This window comes from Podarcis vaucheri, assembly GCF_965113315.1.
Source record: "Podarcis vaucheri genome assembly, chromosome: 10".
NCBI classification, from domain to species: domain Eukaryota; kingdom Metazoa; phylum Chordata; class Lepidosauria; order Squamata; family Lacertidae; genus Podarcis; species Podarcis vaucheri.
In genome coordinates this window covers 68,823,015-68,834,982 of record NC_138748.1, presented here as the reverse complement: position 1 = coordinate 68,834,982, position 11,968 = coordinate 68,823,015, and the positions used below count along the sequence as shown (strand labels likewise).

At 48.6% G+C, this 11,968-nt stretch overlaps 1 protein-coding gene across 1 annotated transcript in view; it reads right to left on the bottom strand.

The window, feature by feature from the left end:
• LOC309541196 (uncharacterized protein) overlaps positions 1–11,968 on the bottom strand; it is a 228,940-nt gene that overhangs the window by 182,587 nt on the left and 34,385 nt on the right. Inside the window, exons 10-11 of the mRNA XM_082238687.1 lie at positions 9,754–9,909; positions 6,933–7,049 (exon numbers count right to left, since the gene is read on the bottom strand). Coding sequence (XP_082094813.1) covers positions 6,933–7,049; positions 9,754–9,909 — 273 coding nt within the window. The remainder of the gene's footprint in view (positions 1–6,932; positions 7,050–9,753; positions 9,910–11,968) is intronic.

Here is an 11,968-nt window from a genome sequence, read left to right as displayed (position 1 = left end):
TGGGTATCATCCGCATACTGATGAACACCCAGCCCAAACCTCCTGATGATCTCTCCCAGCGGCCGCATGTAGATGTTGAAAAGCATGGGGGAGAGGACAGAACCCTGAGGCACCCCACAAGTGAGAGCCCAGGGGTCTGAACACTCATCCCCCCCCACCACTTTCTGAACACGGCCCAGAGGGAAGGAGCGGAACCACTGTATAACAGTGCCCCCAGCTCCCAGCCCCTCAAGACGGTCCAGAAGGATGCTATGGTCGATGGTATCGAACGCCGCTGAGAGATCCAGCAGAACTAGGAAACAGCTCTCACCTTTGTCCCTAGCCCGCCGGAGATCATCAACCAGTGCGACCAAGGCAGTTTCAGTCCCATGATGAGGCCTGAATCCCGACTGGAAGGGATCCAAATGGTCCGCTTCTTCCAGGCGTGCCTGGAGTTGTTCGGCAACCGCTCGCTCAATCACCTTGCCCAGGAATGGAAGATTTGAGACTGGGCGATAGTTGGCCATCGTGGCCGCATCTAAAGATGGTTTTTTAAGAAGCGGTTTAATAACCGCCTCTTTCAGCGGGTCTGGGAAGGCTCCCTCACGGAGGGAAGCATTCACCACCCCACGAAGCCCATCGCCCAGCCCTTCCCGGCTTGCTTTTATTAGCCAGGATGGGCAAGGATCCAGGAGACAGGTGGTTGGTTTCACTCGTCCAAGCAGCCTGTCCACATCCTCGGAGGTAACAGATTGGAATTGATCCCACTCAACTTGACCAGACAGAACTCTAGCACTCTCCCGCCCCGGCCCTGCTCCCACGGTGGAGTCTACTTCTTCCCGAATCAGAGCGATTTTATCTGCAAAAAACTTTGCAAAATCATTGCAGGAGAACATGTGGCCCGTACTGGGCCCCGATGTTGCAGGTGGTTCCGCTAAATTGCGAACCACCTGAAAGAGTCTCCTGCTGCTGTTTTCTGCAGATGCAATAGAGGCGGTGAAGAAATTCTTCTTCGCCGTCGCTATCGCCACTTGGTAGGCTCGACGTTGAGCTCTAACCTGTGTCCAGTCAGATTCGGAATGAGTTATCCGCCACCGGCGCTCTAGCCGTCTCAACGATTGTTTCATTGCCCTCAGATCCGTGGAAAACCACGGGGCTGTCCGGGCTCCATGCAATCGGAGAGGGCGCTTCGAAGCCAAACAGTCAATAGCCCTGGTTAACTCCACATTCCAGCGGGCCACCAGGGAATCAGCTGAAAGGCCATCAACATGGGATAAAGCATCCCCTACCACTCTCTGGAAACCATTTGGATCCATTAAGTGGCGGGGGCGGACCATCCGAATTGGTCCCACCTCCCTGCAGAGGGGATGGGTCACAGAGAAGTCCAGTTGCACCAGGAAGTGATCTGACCATGGCACTTCTTTCGTTTCGCTTTTACTTAGTGTCAGATCACCAACATCCATAGAGGTAAACACCAGGTCCAAGGCATGTCCACGGCTATGGGTTGGGCCAGACTTATTCAGGGACAGCCCCATGGAGGCCATGCTTTCCACGAAGTCCCGAGCGGCCCCTTGTAAGGTCGTGTCGGCATGGATGTTAAAATCCCCTAGGACGACCAAGCTAGGTGTCTCCAGGAGAACATCCGCCACGACCTGAAGCAGCTCGGGCAGGGAATCCTTGGCGCAGCGGGGAGGTCGGTACACCAAAAGGAATCCTGTACTGCCCCTATTGCCCAACTTCCAGAACATGCACTCAGAAAACTGGGTCTTCCCAATAGGACGCCTGGTGCAAACTAATGACTTCCTAAAAATCACTGCAACCCCCCCTCCCCGCCCACATAACCTGGGTTGCTGTGCGTAAGAGAAACCTGGTGGACAAGCAGCGGCAAGAACAGGCCCATCTGCTTCACCCAACCAAGTCTCTGTTACACAAGCCAGGTCAAATCCTCCATCCATGATCAAGTCATGGATGGCAGTGGTCTTCTGAATCATTGACCTGGCATTGCACAGCAGCACCTTCAGGCCATGTGGGTATCCCTTGCTGATTCTAGTATCCGTCCGGACAGGACCAGACCCGGAGGCAGGGATAGTCCTCAGACAACGACTAAACCTGCCTCCTCTGTAATGACATGGTCTGGTCTTAGCGTAACTCCTCCTCCTACCCGTGATCACTGAGATCGGTTGTCCCAGTTATTATTTATTTGTAACTTATTTGTAACTAAGTCTGCCTTCAGCAACTCAACTGTGAACTGATGTGAGTAAACTTCTTTTATTGCTTTAAATAAGATTGTCATGTCTTTATTCTTCTAAGAGGGATTCAAGGGAATTTACCAGGGATTTACAATTCAATCTGAGACTGAATTGTATAATAGTGAGAGGCTCACACGAGCCTGCAACCAGCTATCTGGTGTGCAGTTAGAAAGGGAAATGTAACTCTGCTACATAAAGAAACTTGCTAGCCCAAGTTAGGAAGGATGTTAATAAACAATATATCCTCTCCTGCCACCCTAAGCATACCTACAAACTTTTTGCGAACCTTGAGAAAAGAAAAGAAAAGAAAAGAAATCATTGTCTGTAGGACTATAAACTGTATCAGGAGGTTTTTAATGTTTGATGCAGAGCTTTCCAAACTTTTTCATGTTGGTGGCACACTTTTTAGGCATACATCATTTTATGACACAGTCATTCAGTTTTACTTAATTGTTACAAACCACATAAAAGAAATCATACAGGAGGACTATAATCATTCAAAAATATGGCAAAAGGTTAAGAAATGGGTCCTGGATTGCGTGTCTTTGTTAGAAGTGGGTCTTGAGTTTGAAAAGGTTGAAAATCACTGATATAAAATAAATAAAATAACGCAAGGGGGTGAATGATTTTCCCCTCCCTGTGGCTTCTAATTAATTTCTTTTAAAAGATAAGTGCATGAGTGGTGCATGTGCTGATTATCTCCCACTTAGACTACTGCAATGCTCTCTACATGGGGGCTACCTTTGAAGGTGACCCGGAAACTGCAACTAATCCAGAATGCGGCAACTAGACTGGTGACTGGGAGCGGCCACCGAGACCACATAACACCGGTCCTGAAAGACCTACACTGGCTCCTAGTACGTTTCTGAGCTCAATTCAAAGGGTTAGTGCTCACCTTGAAAGCCCTAAATGGCCTTGGTCCAGTATCCCTGAAGGAGCGTCTCCACCCCCATCATCCAGCCCAGACACTGAGGTCCAGCTCCGAGGGCCTTCTGGCGGTTCCCTCATCGCGAGAAGTGAGGTTACAGCAAACCAGGCAGAGGGCCTTCTCAGTGGTGGCGCCCGCCCTGTGGAACGCCCTCCCAGCAGATGTCAAGGAAATAAACAACTATTTTACTTTTAAAAGACAACTATTTAGGGAAGTTTTTAACGTCTGGTGCTGTATTGTTTTTAATATTTGGTTGGAAGCCGCCCAGAGTGGCTGGGAAGTCCCAGCCAGATGGGCAGGGTATAAATAATAAATTATATTATTATTATTAGTGTTATAGTCTGCTAATATAGCAGGAATACAGCACATCCCTCTGTATATTATTTTCCGCCATGAAATAACAAAGTTGGCTGCATTTTGTTCCAGCACTAGGTGGCAATATTTACTCATTTTACTGATCTGAGCAAATGAGACGTTTCGCTTTTCCTTCCTGTTCAAAGAGCTTCCTTTATTTCTTTTCCTTTTCAATCCTCACCTCCTAGCCTGGTTTTTTTTAAATTTTAAAAAAACTCTTTCCCACTGAGAAACATCTTCTTCGAACCAGAATACACCTGGCGTCTCTGGGGGCGCGGAGGTTAAACAAATTGCGCGCATGAATTGGAAGATAGCTGCCCTCTTGCTCCAATTGACAATGACCTAAGCTTGCTCATTCGTAGGTTTCCGAATCTCCATAGTAACAAGCCTAGTTGAGAGCTATCTGTGCATTCAGAGAAAAAAGGGGAGAAAGCAGGTTTATGCAGCTCTCCAGAGGCCACGCCACTTGAGACTCCAGGTGCTCTCACACATAACAAACTCGACGCCTCTGGAAAACAAATTTTTTATGGTCTCGGGCTTTCACAGGCTACAGTCTGCTGCATCAGATGCACTGAGTGTTAGATTCTGAGTTGCAGGTGTATACACATACACAATGTTTTGGGGGATGCACACGTGGAATTGTAAACAGGAGGATAAGGCGGAAACGAAATGCAGAAAATTGCAGACAGTGATACATCACTACTGGGAAAACCATAGCTTTAAGTAAGGTCCGTATAGTTCAAGCTATGGTTTTCCCAGTAGTGATGTATGGAAGTGAGAGCTGGACCATAAAGAAGGCTGATCGCCGAAGAATGGATGCTTTTGAATTCTGGTGCTGGAGGAGACTCTTGAGAGTCCCATGGACTGCAAGAAGATCCAACCTCTCCATTCTGAAGGAAATCAGCCCTGAGTGCTCACTGGAAGGACAGATCCTGAAGCTGAGGCTCCAAAACTTTGGCCACCTCATGAAAAGAGAAGACTCCCTGGAAAAGACTCTGATGTTGGGAAAGATGGAGTACACAAGGAGAAGGCGACAGAGGACGAGATGGTTGGGCAGTGTTCTCGAAGCTACCAGCATGAGTTTGACCAAACTGCGGGAGGCAGTGGAAGACAGGAGTGCCTGGCGTGCCCTGGTCCAGGGGGTCACGAAGAGTTGGACACGACTCATCGACTAAACAACAACAACAAACTAACCCTGGTGATTCACAAAACAGTTCTTGAGGACACAAGACCTGTTGGTGTCGGTTAACCAGTTAACACACATAAAACACACATACTTTCTAGGCTTGGAAAGTGCGAGAACGGAAGTCAGTCTTATCTCTCTTCCGCTGTACTGTATTTTTCTGCTTTTCTTTACTTTCTCTCTCTCGAAGGAGAAGTGAGAGGACGCCATGCTTGCTTTGTCCTGTATATATTGCTTAATAAATCACTTAGAATGCTACACTCATGCCCTATGATCGTTGCTGCTATACTCTGCTGAGTGAGCGTGCACATGTCTTTTGATATGTGTCGCAAGTGCGTGCCAGGACTGATTTGTGAACATCCTGGGCTGCGCTTCATCAGGAAGACGCCCGGAGAGGTCTGTCTCATTCTGGGGGCTGCGTGTACCCCCCAGGCGTGTTCTGAAAAATCCTGCCTGACTTCGATCCACACTGAACCCCAGATGTGCTGTGGTTTCATCCTGCAGACTGTTTCTTCAGTGCTTTTGCTCCAGAATGGCCACTCTAAGGTCACTTGCAGAGTGCTTTGGGAGTCTAAAATGCACCTCCTCCTAGCTGTTGAATATTGCCGTTTCTGAATTCAGATCTGCATCACATTTGGGACTACATGCCGGGGTGGGCGGGGACAGAGGAAAAGTGGGTGGAGCAACAATGTGCAGAGTGTGTGTGTGTTTGATTTGGATCATGACCCAGGCATAGGCATATGCAGGATTTAGTCCTTTGCCGTCGCCGCCCAGCCGGCAGCCCTGATTGGCATCAGAGGGGCAGCTTTGTAACTGCAATTTTGTATAAGACAGTGATGGCAAACCTTTCAGAGTGCCCAAACTGCAACCCAAAACCCACTTATTTGTCGCAAAGTGCCAACACAGCAATTTAACCTGCATATCTCATTTTTTCCCCCTGTGTGTTTCACGTTTCTTCTTTTTGACTTCTGTTGTAATAAATAATCCTTCATAAAAGTTATCACATTTCATTCTTCATTAAATTATCTTTCCATTGATATATAATTTTATATATCTCAGGACTTTAAAAAAAAAAAAAGTTTAGGGGTACTCTCGTATTGACTCAAGAAAATCACCACCGGGGAGGAAATAAATACAGTTCAAACTGGGGAAAATAAATACAGTGGTATCTCAGTTTTTGAACAGCTTAGTTCTCAAACAACTTGGAACGTGAACATTTCAAACCCGGAAAGGAGTGATTTCGAGAGGGGCTTGTCCCCCAGCCATGGAGTCCAAGGCATCTTTCCCAGCCAACCTTCCCAAGATGGATCACAGTCTTTCCTCTTCCTCCTTCTTCCCAGCTCCCCTTGCTCAAAAAAGCCTCTCTTTTCCTGTCACCTCAAACACACATACACCTTGGCAACATCTGTCTCCCCAGTCCAGGGGTCTGCAACCTGGGGCTCCGGAGCCGCATGTGGCTCTTTTACATCTTTGCTGCGGCTCCGGGGCGGATACTAGCGAGGGGAGGAGGCGCATTGTGCGCCCCGACACTCCTCACTGTGGCGGGCACTGTACTGGCTGTGATGTCGCATGGGGGCGGTGCGTGCGTTAGTCACGCACCGTCCCGACGTCACCTTCCCGCCCGCTGTCAGATCGTGGCTCCAGAGATATATTTGTTTTAAATGTTGCAATGGTTTTGCGGCTCCCCGTTGTTGTTTTTTCTTCGGAAACGGGTCCAAGTGGCTCTTTTTGTCTTAAAGGTTGCAGACCCCTGCCCCAGTCCAAAGGGTTCGTCTTGGACGGCCCCATCAACCCCTTTTGTCACGTTAACAGATTTGCTCTTCCGAAAGGCCAGCCAGGCTGGTTTGTGGAAGCCAGCTTAGGAATTCCTTGCCTGGCACAGCTCTGCAGCTTGTACTTTTGAACACATCCCAATTAATCAAAATCCTACCATTCTAGGGACAGCGATTCTCAACCTGTGGGTCCCCAGATGTTATTGGACTACAACTCCCATCATCCCTGACCACTGGTCATGCTGGCTAGGAATGATGGGAGTTGTAGTCCAACAACATCTGGGGACCCACAGGTTGAGAACCGCTGGTTTAGAAGGACTACCCCCCCAAAAAAAACCCCTCTATAATACCATAATCAATGTCACAGGTTTTCTGGCCCCCAGATTTGACTATTATTGAAAAGCCACATTCTTCAGTGAGTGCTTGGTCACTTCGCTGCAAAAAAACAAAGTAAGGAAGCTCTCTACCTGAAGACTCCCACGTCAGCCTGTATCCCGAGGCACCTCTGACTTGCATCCATCTGGCCTGGATAGTATTGGTTGTTGCATTCTGGAGCACGAAGCTTCCCACGGGCAGCAGCTTTACTGCAGGAAACAAACATTCACAGTACGTTTCTGAGCACAGTTCAAAGTGTTGGTGCTGACCTTGAAAGCCCTAAACGGCCTCGGCCCAGTACACCGGAAGGAGCGTCTCCACCCCCATCGTTCTGCCTGGACACTGAGGTCCAGCTCCGACAGCCTTCTGGCGGTTCCCTCCCTGCAAGTAGTGAGGTTACAGGGAACCAGGCAGAGGGCCTTCTCGGTGGGGGCGCCTGCCCTATGGAACGCCCTCCCATCACATGTCAAGGAAATAAACAACTACCTGACTTTTAGAAGACATCTGAAGGCAGCCCTGTTTAGGGAAGTTTTTAATGTTTGATGTTTCATTGTGTTTTTAACATTCTGTTAGAAGCCGCGCAAAGTGGCTTGGGGAAACCCTGCCAGATAGGCGGGGTATAAATTATTATTAGTACAGTCATACCTCAGATTACAGACGCTTCAGGTTGCATTTTTTCGGGTTGCGGACTGCCGAAACTCGGAAGTAGCGGAACGGGTTACTTCCGGGTTTCGGCAGCCGCGCATGCGTAGAAGTGCTGAATCGCAACCTGCATGTGCGCAGACGCGTCACTGCGGGTTGTGAACACTGCTGGTTGCGAACTTGCATCCCACACGGATCACGTTCGCAACCCAAGCGTCCACTGTATTAGTATTAGTACAGTGGTGGCCCGCAAGACGAATGCCACGCGAGACGAAAAACTCGCAAAATGAAAGGTTTTTTCGTTTTCAAGTTGCCTCACAAGACGAATTTCCCTATGGGCTTGCTTCGCAAAATGAAGCTTGCCCCGCAAGCTCCGGGGACAGCGGGTCTTCCCCGCTGTCCCCGGACCTCTTTTGAAGCAAGGGGCGGCGGGGAGAAGCGATCTTCTCCCCGCAGCCCCTTGCTTCAAAAGAGGGGACAGAGGGGAAGGCGCGCGGCGCTTCTCCTCTGTCCCCGGACGGTCTCCATAGGAACGCATTGATTGATTTTCAATGCATTCCTATGGGAAACCGTGCTTCGCAAGACGAAAAACTCGCAAGAAGAAAAAACTTGCGGAACGAATTAATTTCGTCTTGCGAGGCACCACTGTATTAGTACTGGTACAGCAATGCCTCGGGTTACATACGCTTCAGGTTACATACGCTTCAGGTTACAGACTCCGCTAACCGAGAAATAGTACCTCGGGTTAAGAACTTTGCTTCAGGATGAGAACAGAAATCGTGCTCCAGCGGTGCAGCGGCAGCAGGAGGCCCCATTAGCTAAAGTGGTGCTTCAGGTTAAGAACAGTTTCAGGTTAAGAACGGACCTCCGGAACAAATTAAGTACTTAACCCGAGGTACCACTGTATTAGTTTTATTACTGGTTAAGAACTGGATGCCAAAACCTTAGTACACCATCCCCTAATGTCATCTGCTGCGGAAACAGATGTGGCCGAGCGGAGCCATTATTTTAACTTTCTGCAAAATCCTCAGCCTGGAAAGTTACAGGGAATATAAATGCCACGTAGCTCCCAGAGAGCCAGTGTGGTGTAGTGACCAGAAGGCCAGACTAGGGCCTGGGAGGAACCAGGGTTCAAATCCCCACTCGGCCGTGAAGCTCACTGGGTGGCATAGCTGTCAAGTGTCCCTTATTTGAAGGGACAGTCCCTTATTCCAGGGCCATGTCCCGCTGCTGTCCCTTATTGATGGATGTCCCTTAAATGTCCCTTAAATGATGTCCCTTAAATTTCAAAGAAAGCAGCTTCTCTCCCTCCCTCCCTGCCGGCCAGGGAGGAGGGAGGCTCCAACTGTGTTGCTTGGCTGTGTGGCTCACCCAATAAAAAGTCTAAGAACGACTGGGGGGTGGAGCTTGCATGCCTTGTGTGTGGCTAGTTAATGCAAGCTGAGGAGGTTTTTGAATGCTGGACGCCATTTTGTTGCACATGCTGCTGCAAACTTTGCAGTGCAAAGCCAGGCCGGGTAGCCATCTTAAGTTGAGGCTGCATAGGCCTTGTGGTGCATGTGATTCAGATTCTAGTCAGTTGAACCTCTGGTTACAAAGTTGGTTGGACAGTGTTCTTGAAGCTACCAGCATGAGTTTGACCAGACTGCAGGAGGACAGGAAGACTGGAGTGCCTGGAACGGGTGAGGCTGCAGGTCCCTTATTTTGGCTGCTGGTCCCTTATTTTCAAGGCTTCTGGTCCTTTATTTTCAAGGCTTCTGGTCCCTTATTTTCAAATCTGTAAGTTGACAGCTATACTGGGTGGGCCTTGGAAAAATCTCAGCCTAACCCGCCTCACAGGGGGTTTGTTGTGTCAATTAAAGGTAGAAGAGGGGAGAATCATGTACTCTACCTTGAGATCATTGGAGGAAAAGTGGGATATACGTGAAACATGCAGATAAAATCCACCCTCCGCAGGAAGCTGCCTTATACCCAGTCAGGGGCCCCCAAGTATGTCTTCACGGACTGGCAGCAGCTACACAGGATTCCAGGCAGGGGTTTCCTCTAGCTCCACCTGGAAATGCCAGGACTTGAACCTGGCACCTTCCGCATGCAAAACCGATACTCTACCTGCTGAGCTAAGGATGCCAGGCCCCTGGCAAGGGCCTAAGGATGTTGCACAAGGATGCCAGTTCCGGGCAAACAGACCTAGAAATGGCTAGCCCCCTACGTGGGGGTCCTGTTCCCGAAACGGATCTGAAAAACAACAAAGAAACATTTGGAAGGACTTACAAGTTCTGCCAGTCGTTGACACTGCCTGACTCGGCCCTTCTGGGTAGACAGCATAAATGCTGACCGTATAGTTTGTGTCCTCCTGCAAGTTGTCAAGGACATGTGAGGAGACATCTCTGGCCAGAATCTTTTCCGAGGTCAACCCAGGCCGGTTTGCTGTGCAGGAGGTAGAAACGAAAGCAAATTGAGTCAAGTCCACTCAGGAGCTGGGACGAAATTTTGGGGGAGAAGGCAGCAGAAAGGAAAGGAATGGCTGCTTAATGTTTGGGAATCCAGAAGGAGCTAAGGGACTGTTATGTACTGAGTTGAATAGGATCCAAACTGCAGCAGTCTGATTGGTCCTAGAACAATAGGATTCAGAATGCAGCAGTCTGATTGGTCCTAGAACAATGCAGCAGTATGATTGGTTGGCAGGAACCACCCAATCCTGCTCCAGATAGAAGTGAATCCACAACCTGATTGGCTTACAGTAGAATTCCGGAATTAGCCAATCATGTGCAGCCCATTGTGTAAATAATGTATATAAAGCAGATACTGTGAGGGGACTTTCATTCATTCCTCCTCACCACTATGAGGTGAATAAAGAGCATGAAATCACTTTGCAACTCTGAGTATATTTCAGGGACCCAGGCATCTGAAAATCCGGGAAGCGGAGGCTTAAGGGAACAAGGTATCTTAAGGTTTAGTAAGGAAACAAAAGGGAAATGTGCCAAACTTCCCTCACTGGAGAGTTGCTTCAACTCCTTGATCATTTGGGGCGTCCTTTCCAGCTCAGCATCATCCTTCTTGTCTCAAATGTGTCCCAGGCAACTGCAACAGGTAAATACTCTGTACATGCTCAGGGGCACTCTTTTTTAAAAACTTCCTGGTACTGTTAATGAATTAACTTAGACACAGAACTTCCATATGGAAGTGAGAGCTGGACCATAAAGAAGGCTGATAGCCGAATAATGGATGCTTTTGAATTCTGGTGCTGGAGGAGACTCTTGAGAGTCCCATGGACTGCAAGAAGATCAAAGCTCTCCATTCTGAAGGAAATCAGCCCTGAGTGCTCAGTGGAAGGACAGATCCTGAAGCTGAGGCTCCAATACTTTGGCCACCTCATGAGAAGAGAAGAGTCCCTGGAAAAGACCCTGATGTTGGGAAAGATGGAGGGCACAAGGAGAAGGGGACGATGGAGGACGAGATGGTTGGACAGTGTTCTCGAAGCTACCAAGTTGAGTTTGACCAAACTGCGGGAGGCAGTGGAAGACAGAAGTGCCTGGTGTGCTCTGGTCCATGGGGTCACAAAGAGTCAGACACAACTAAACGACTAAACAACAGACACAGAACAGGAAACAACACTTCACATGGGGAAAATTTAATATTATGAAATGGGAAATAACAGATTGAATTATAATTAAGAGTGTTATCCCACCTTTTATCTCACCGGTACCAGACTGGAGGACAAAATACACATGGAAATATTTGTCTTCATTGCATGCTAGGGATGGGGGAAAGGAAGCCAGCCAGAGCTGAGGGAAGGCTCTCCATGTCCCTGGGGCCACTTGAGCCTCAAGCAACAGCAAAGGATCCAGAATGGACCCCAAGCTTTGTAATGGCTCCTTCAGAGGAGACAACCTCCCATCAATGCCCCACTTTGGTGAAGATAAGCGGGCTTATTAGGTCTGGCTACTTTCTGGAGGGGGTGCCTATCTGATCCCTACCTACGGTACCTACAAACCCTCTTCTTGCTGCTGAGAGTTTTATTCTGGAAATAGGCAGGATAAATAAAGGATGGTTTTATCTATCGCATTCCCTGGTGCAGCTGTAAAATTCTCCCACCCACAACATTGCTGCACATTTTTATACGAAATCCAAAGGTTAATTTGCAAAGGTTTTGACCAGACATATTAACAAGCCTCCCCCTTGACTTTTCAAAGGTTGCGATACCACAAGAATCACAAATAGCAGACTCAGTGGATCCCATAGGAACATCCACATCTCCTGTTTGAAGAGTTTTTAGGTCCCGATTTTGGAAATATATTACCCTGCATTTCTCAGTGAACCTTTGCTGTATTGGGGGAAGGGGGTGTGGTCTGCTTTTCCTGTCTGAAAGGGCTATTTCTGGGTTTCGCCGCTAGCACATGCGCAGAAGCACAAAATGACATAATGCGCATGCGCAGACATGCTGCTGTGGTTGCATTCTTTTCATGTTGCCAACGGGCCTCCGGAA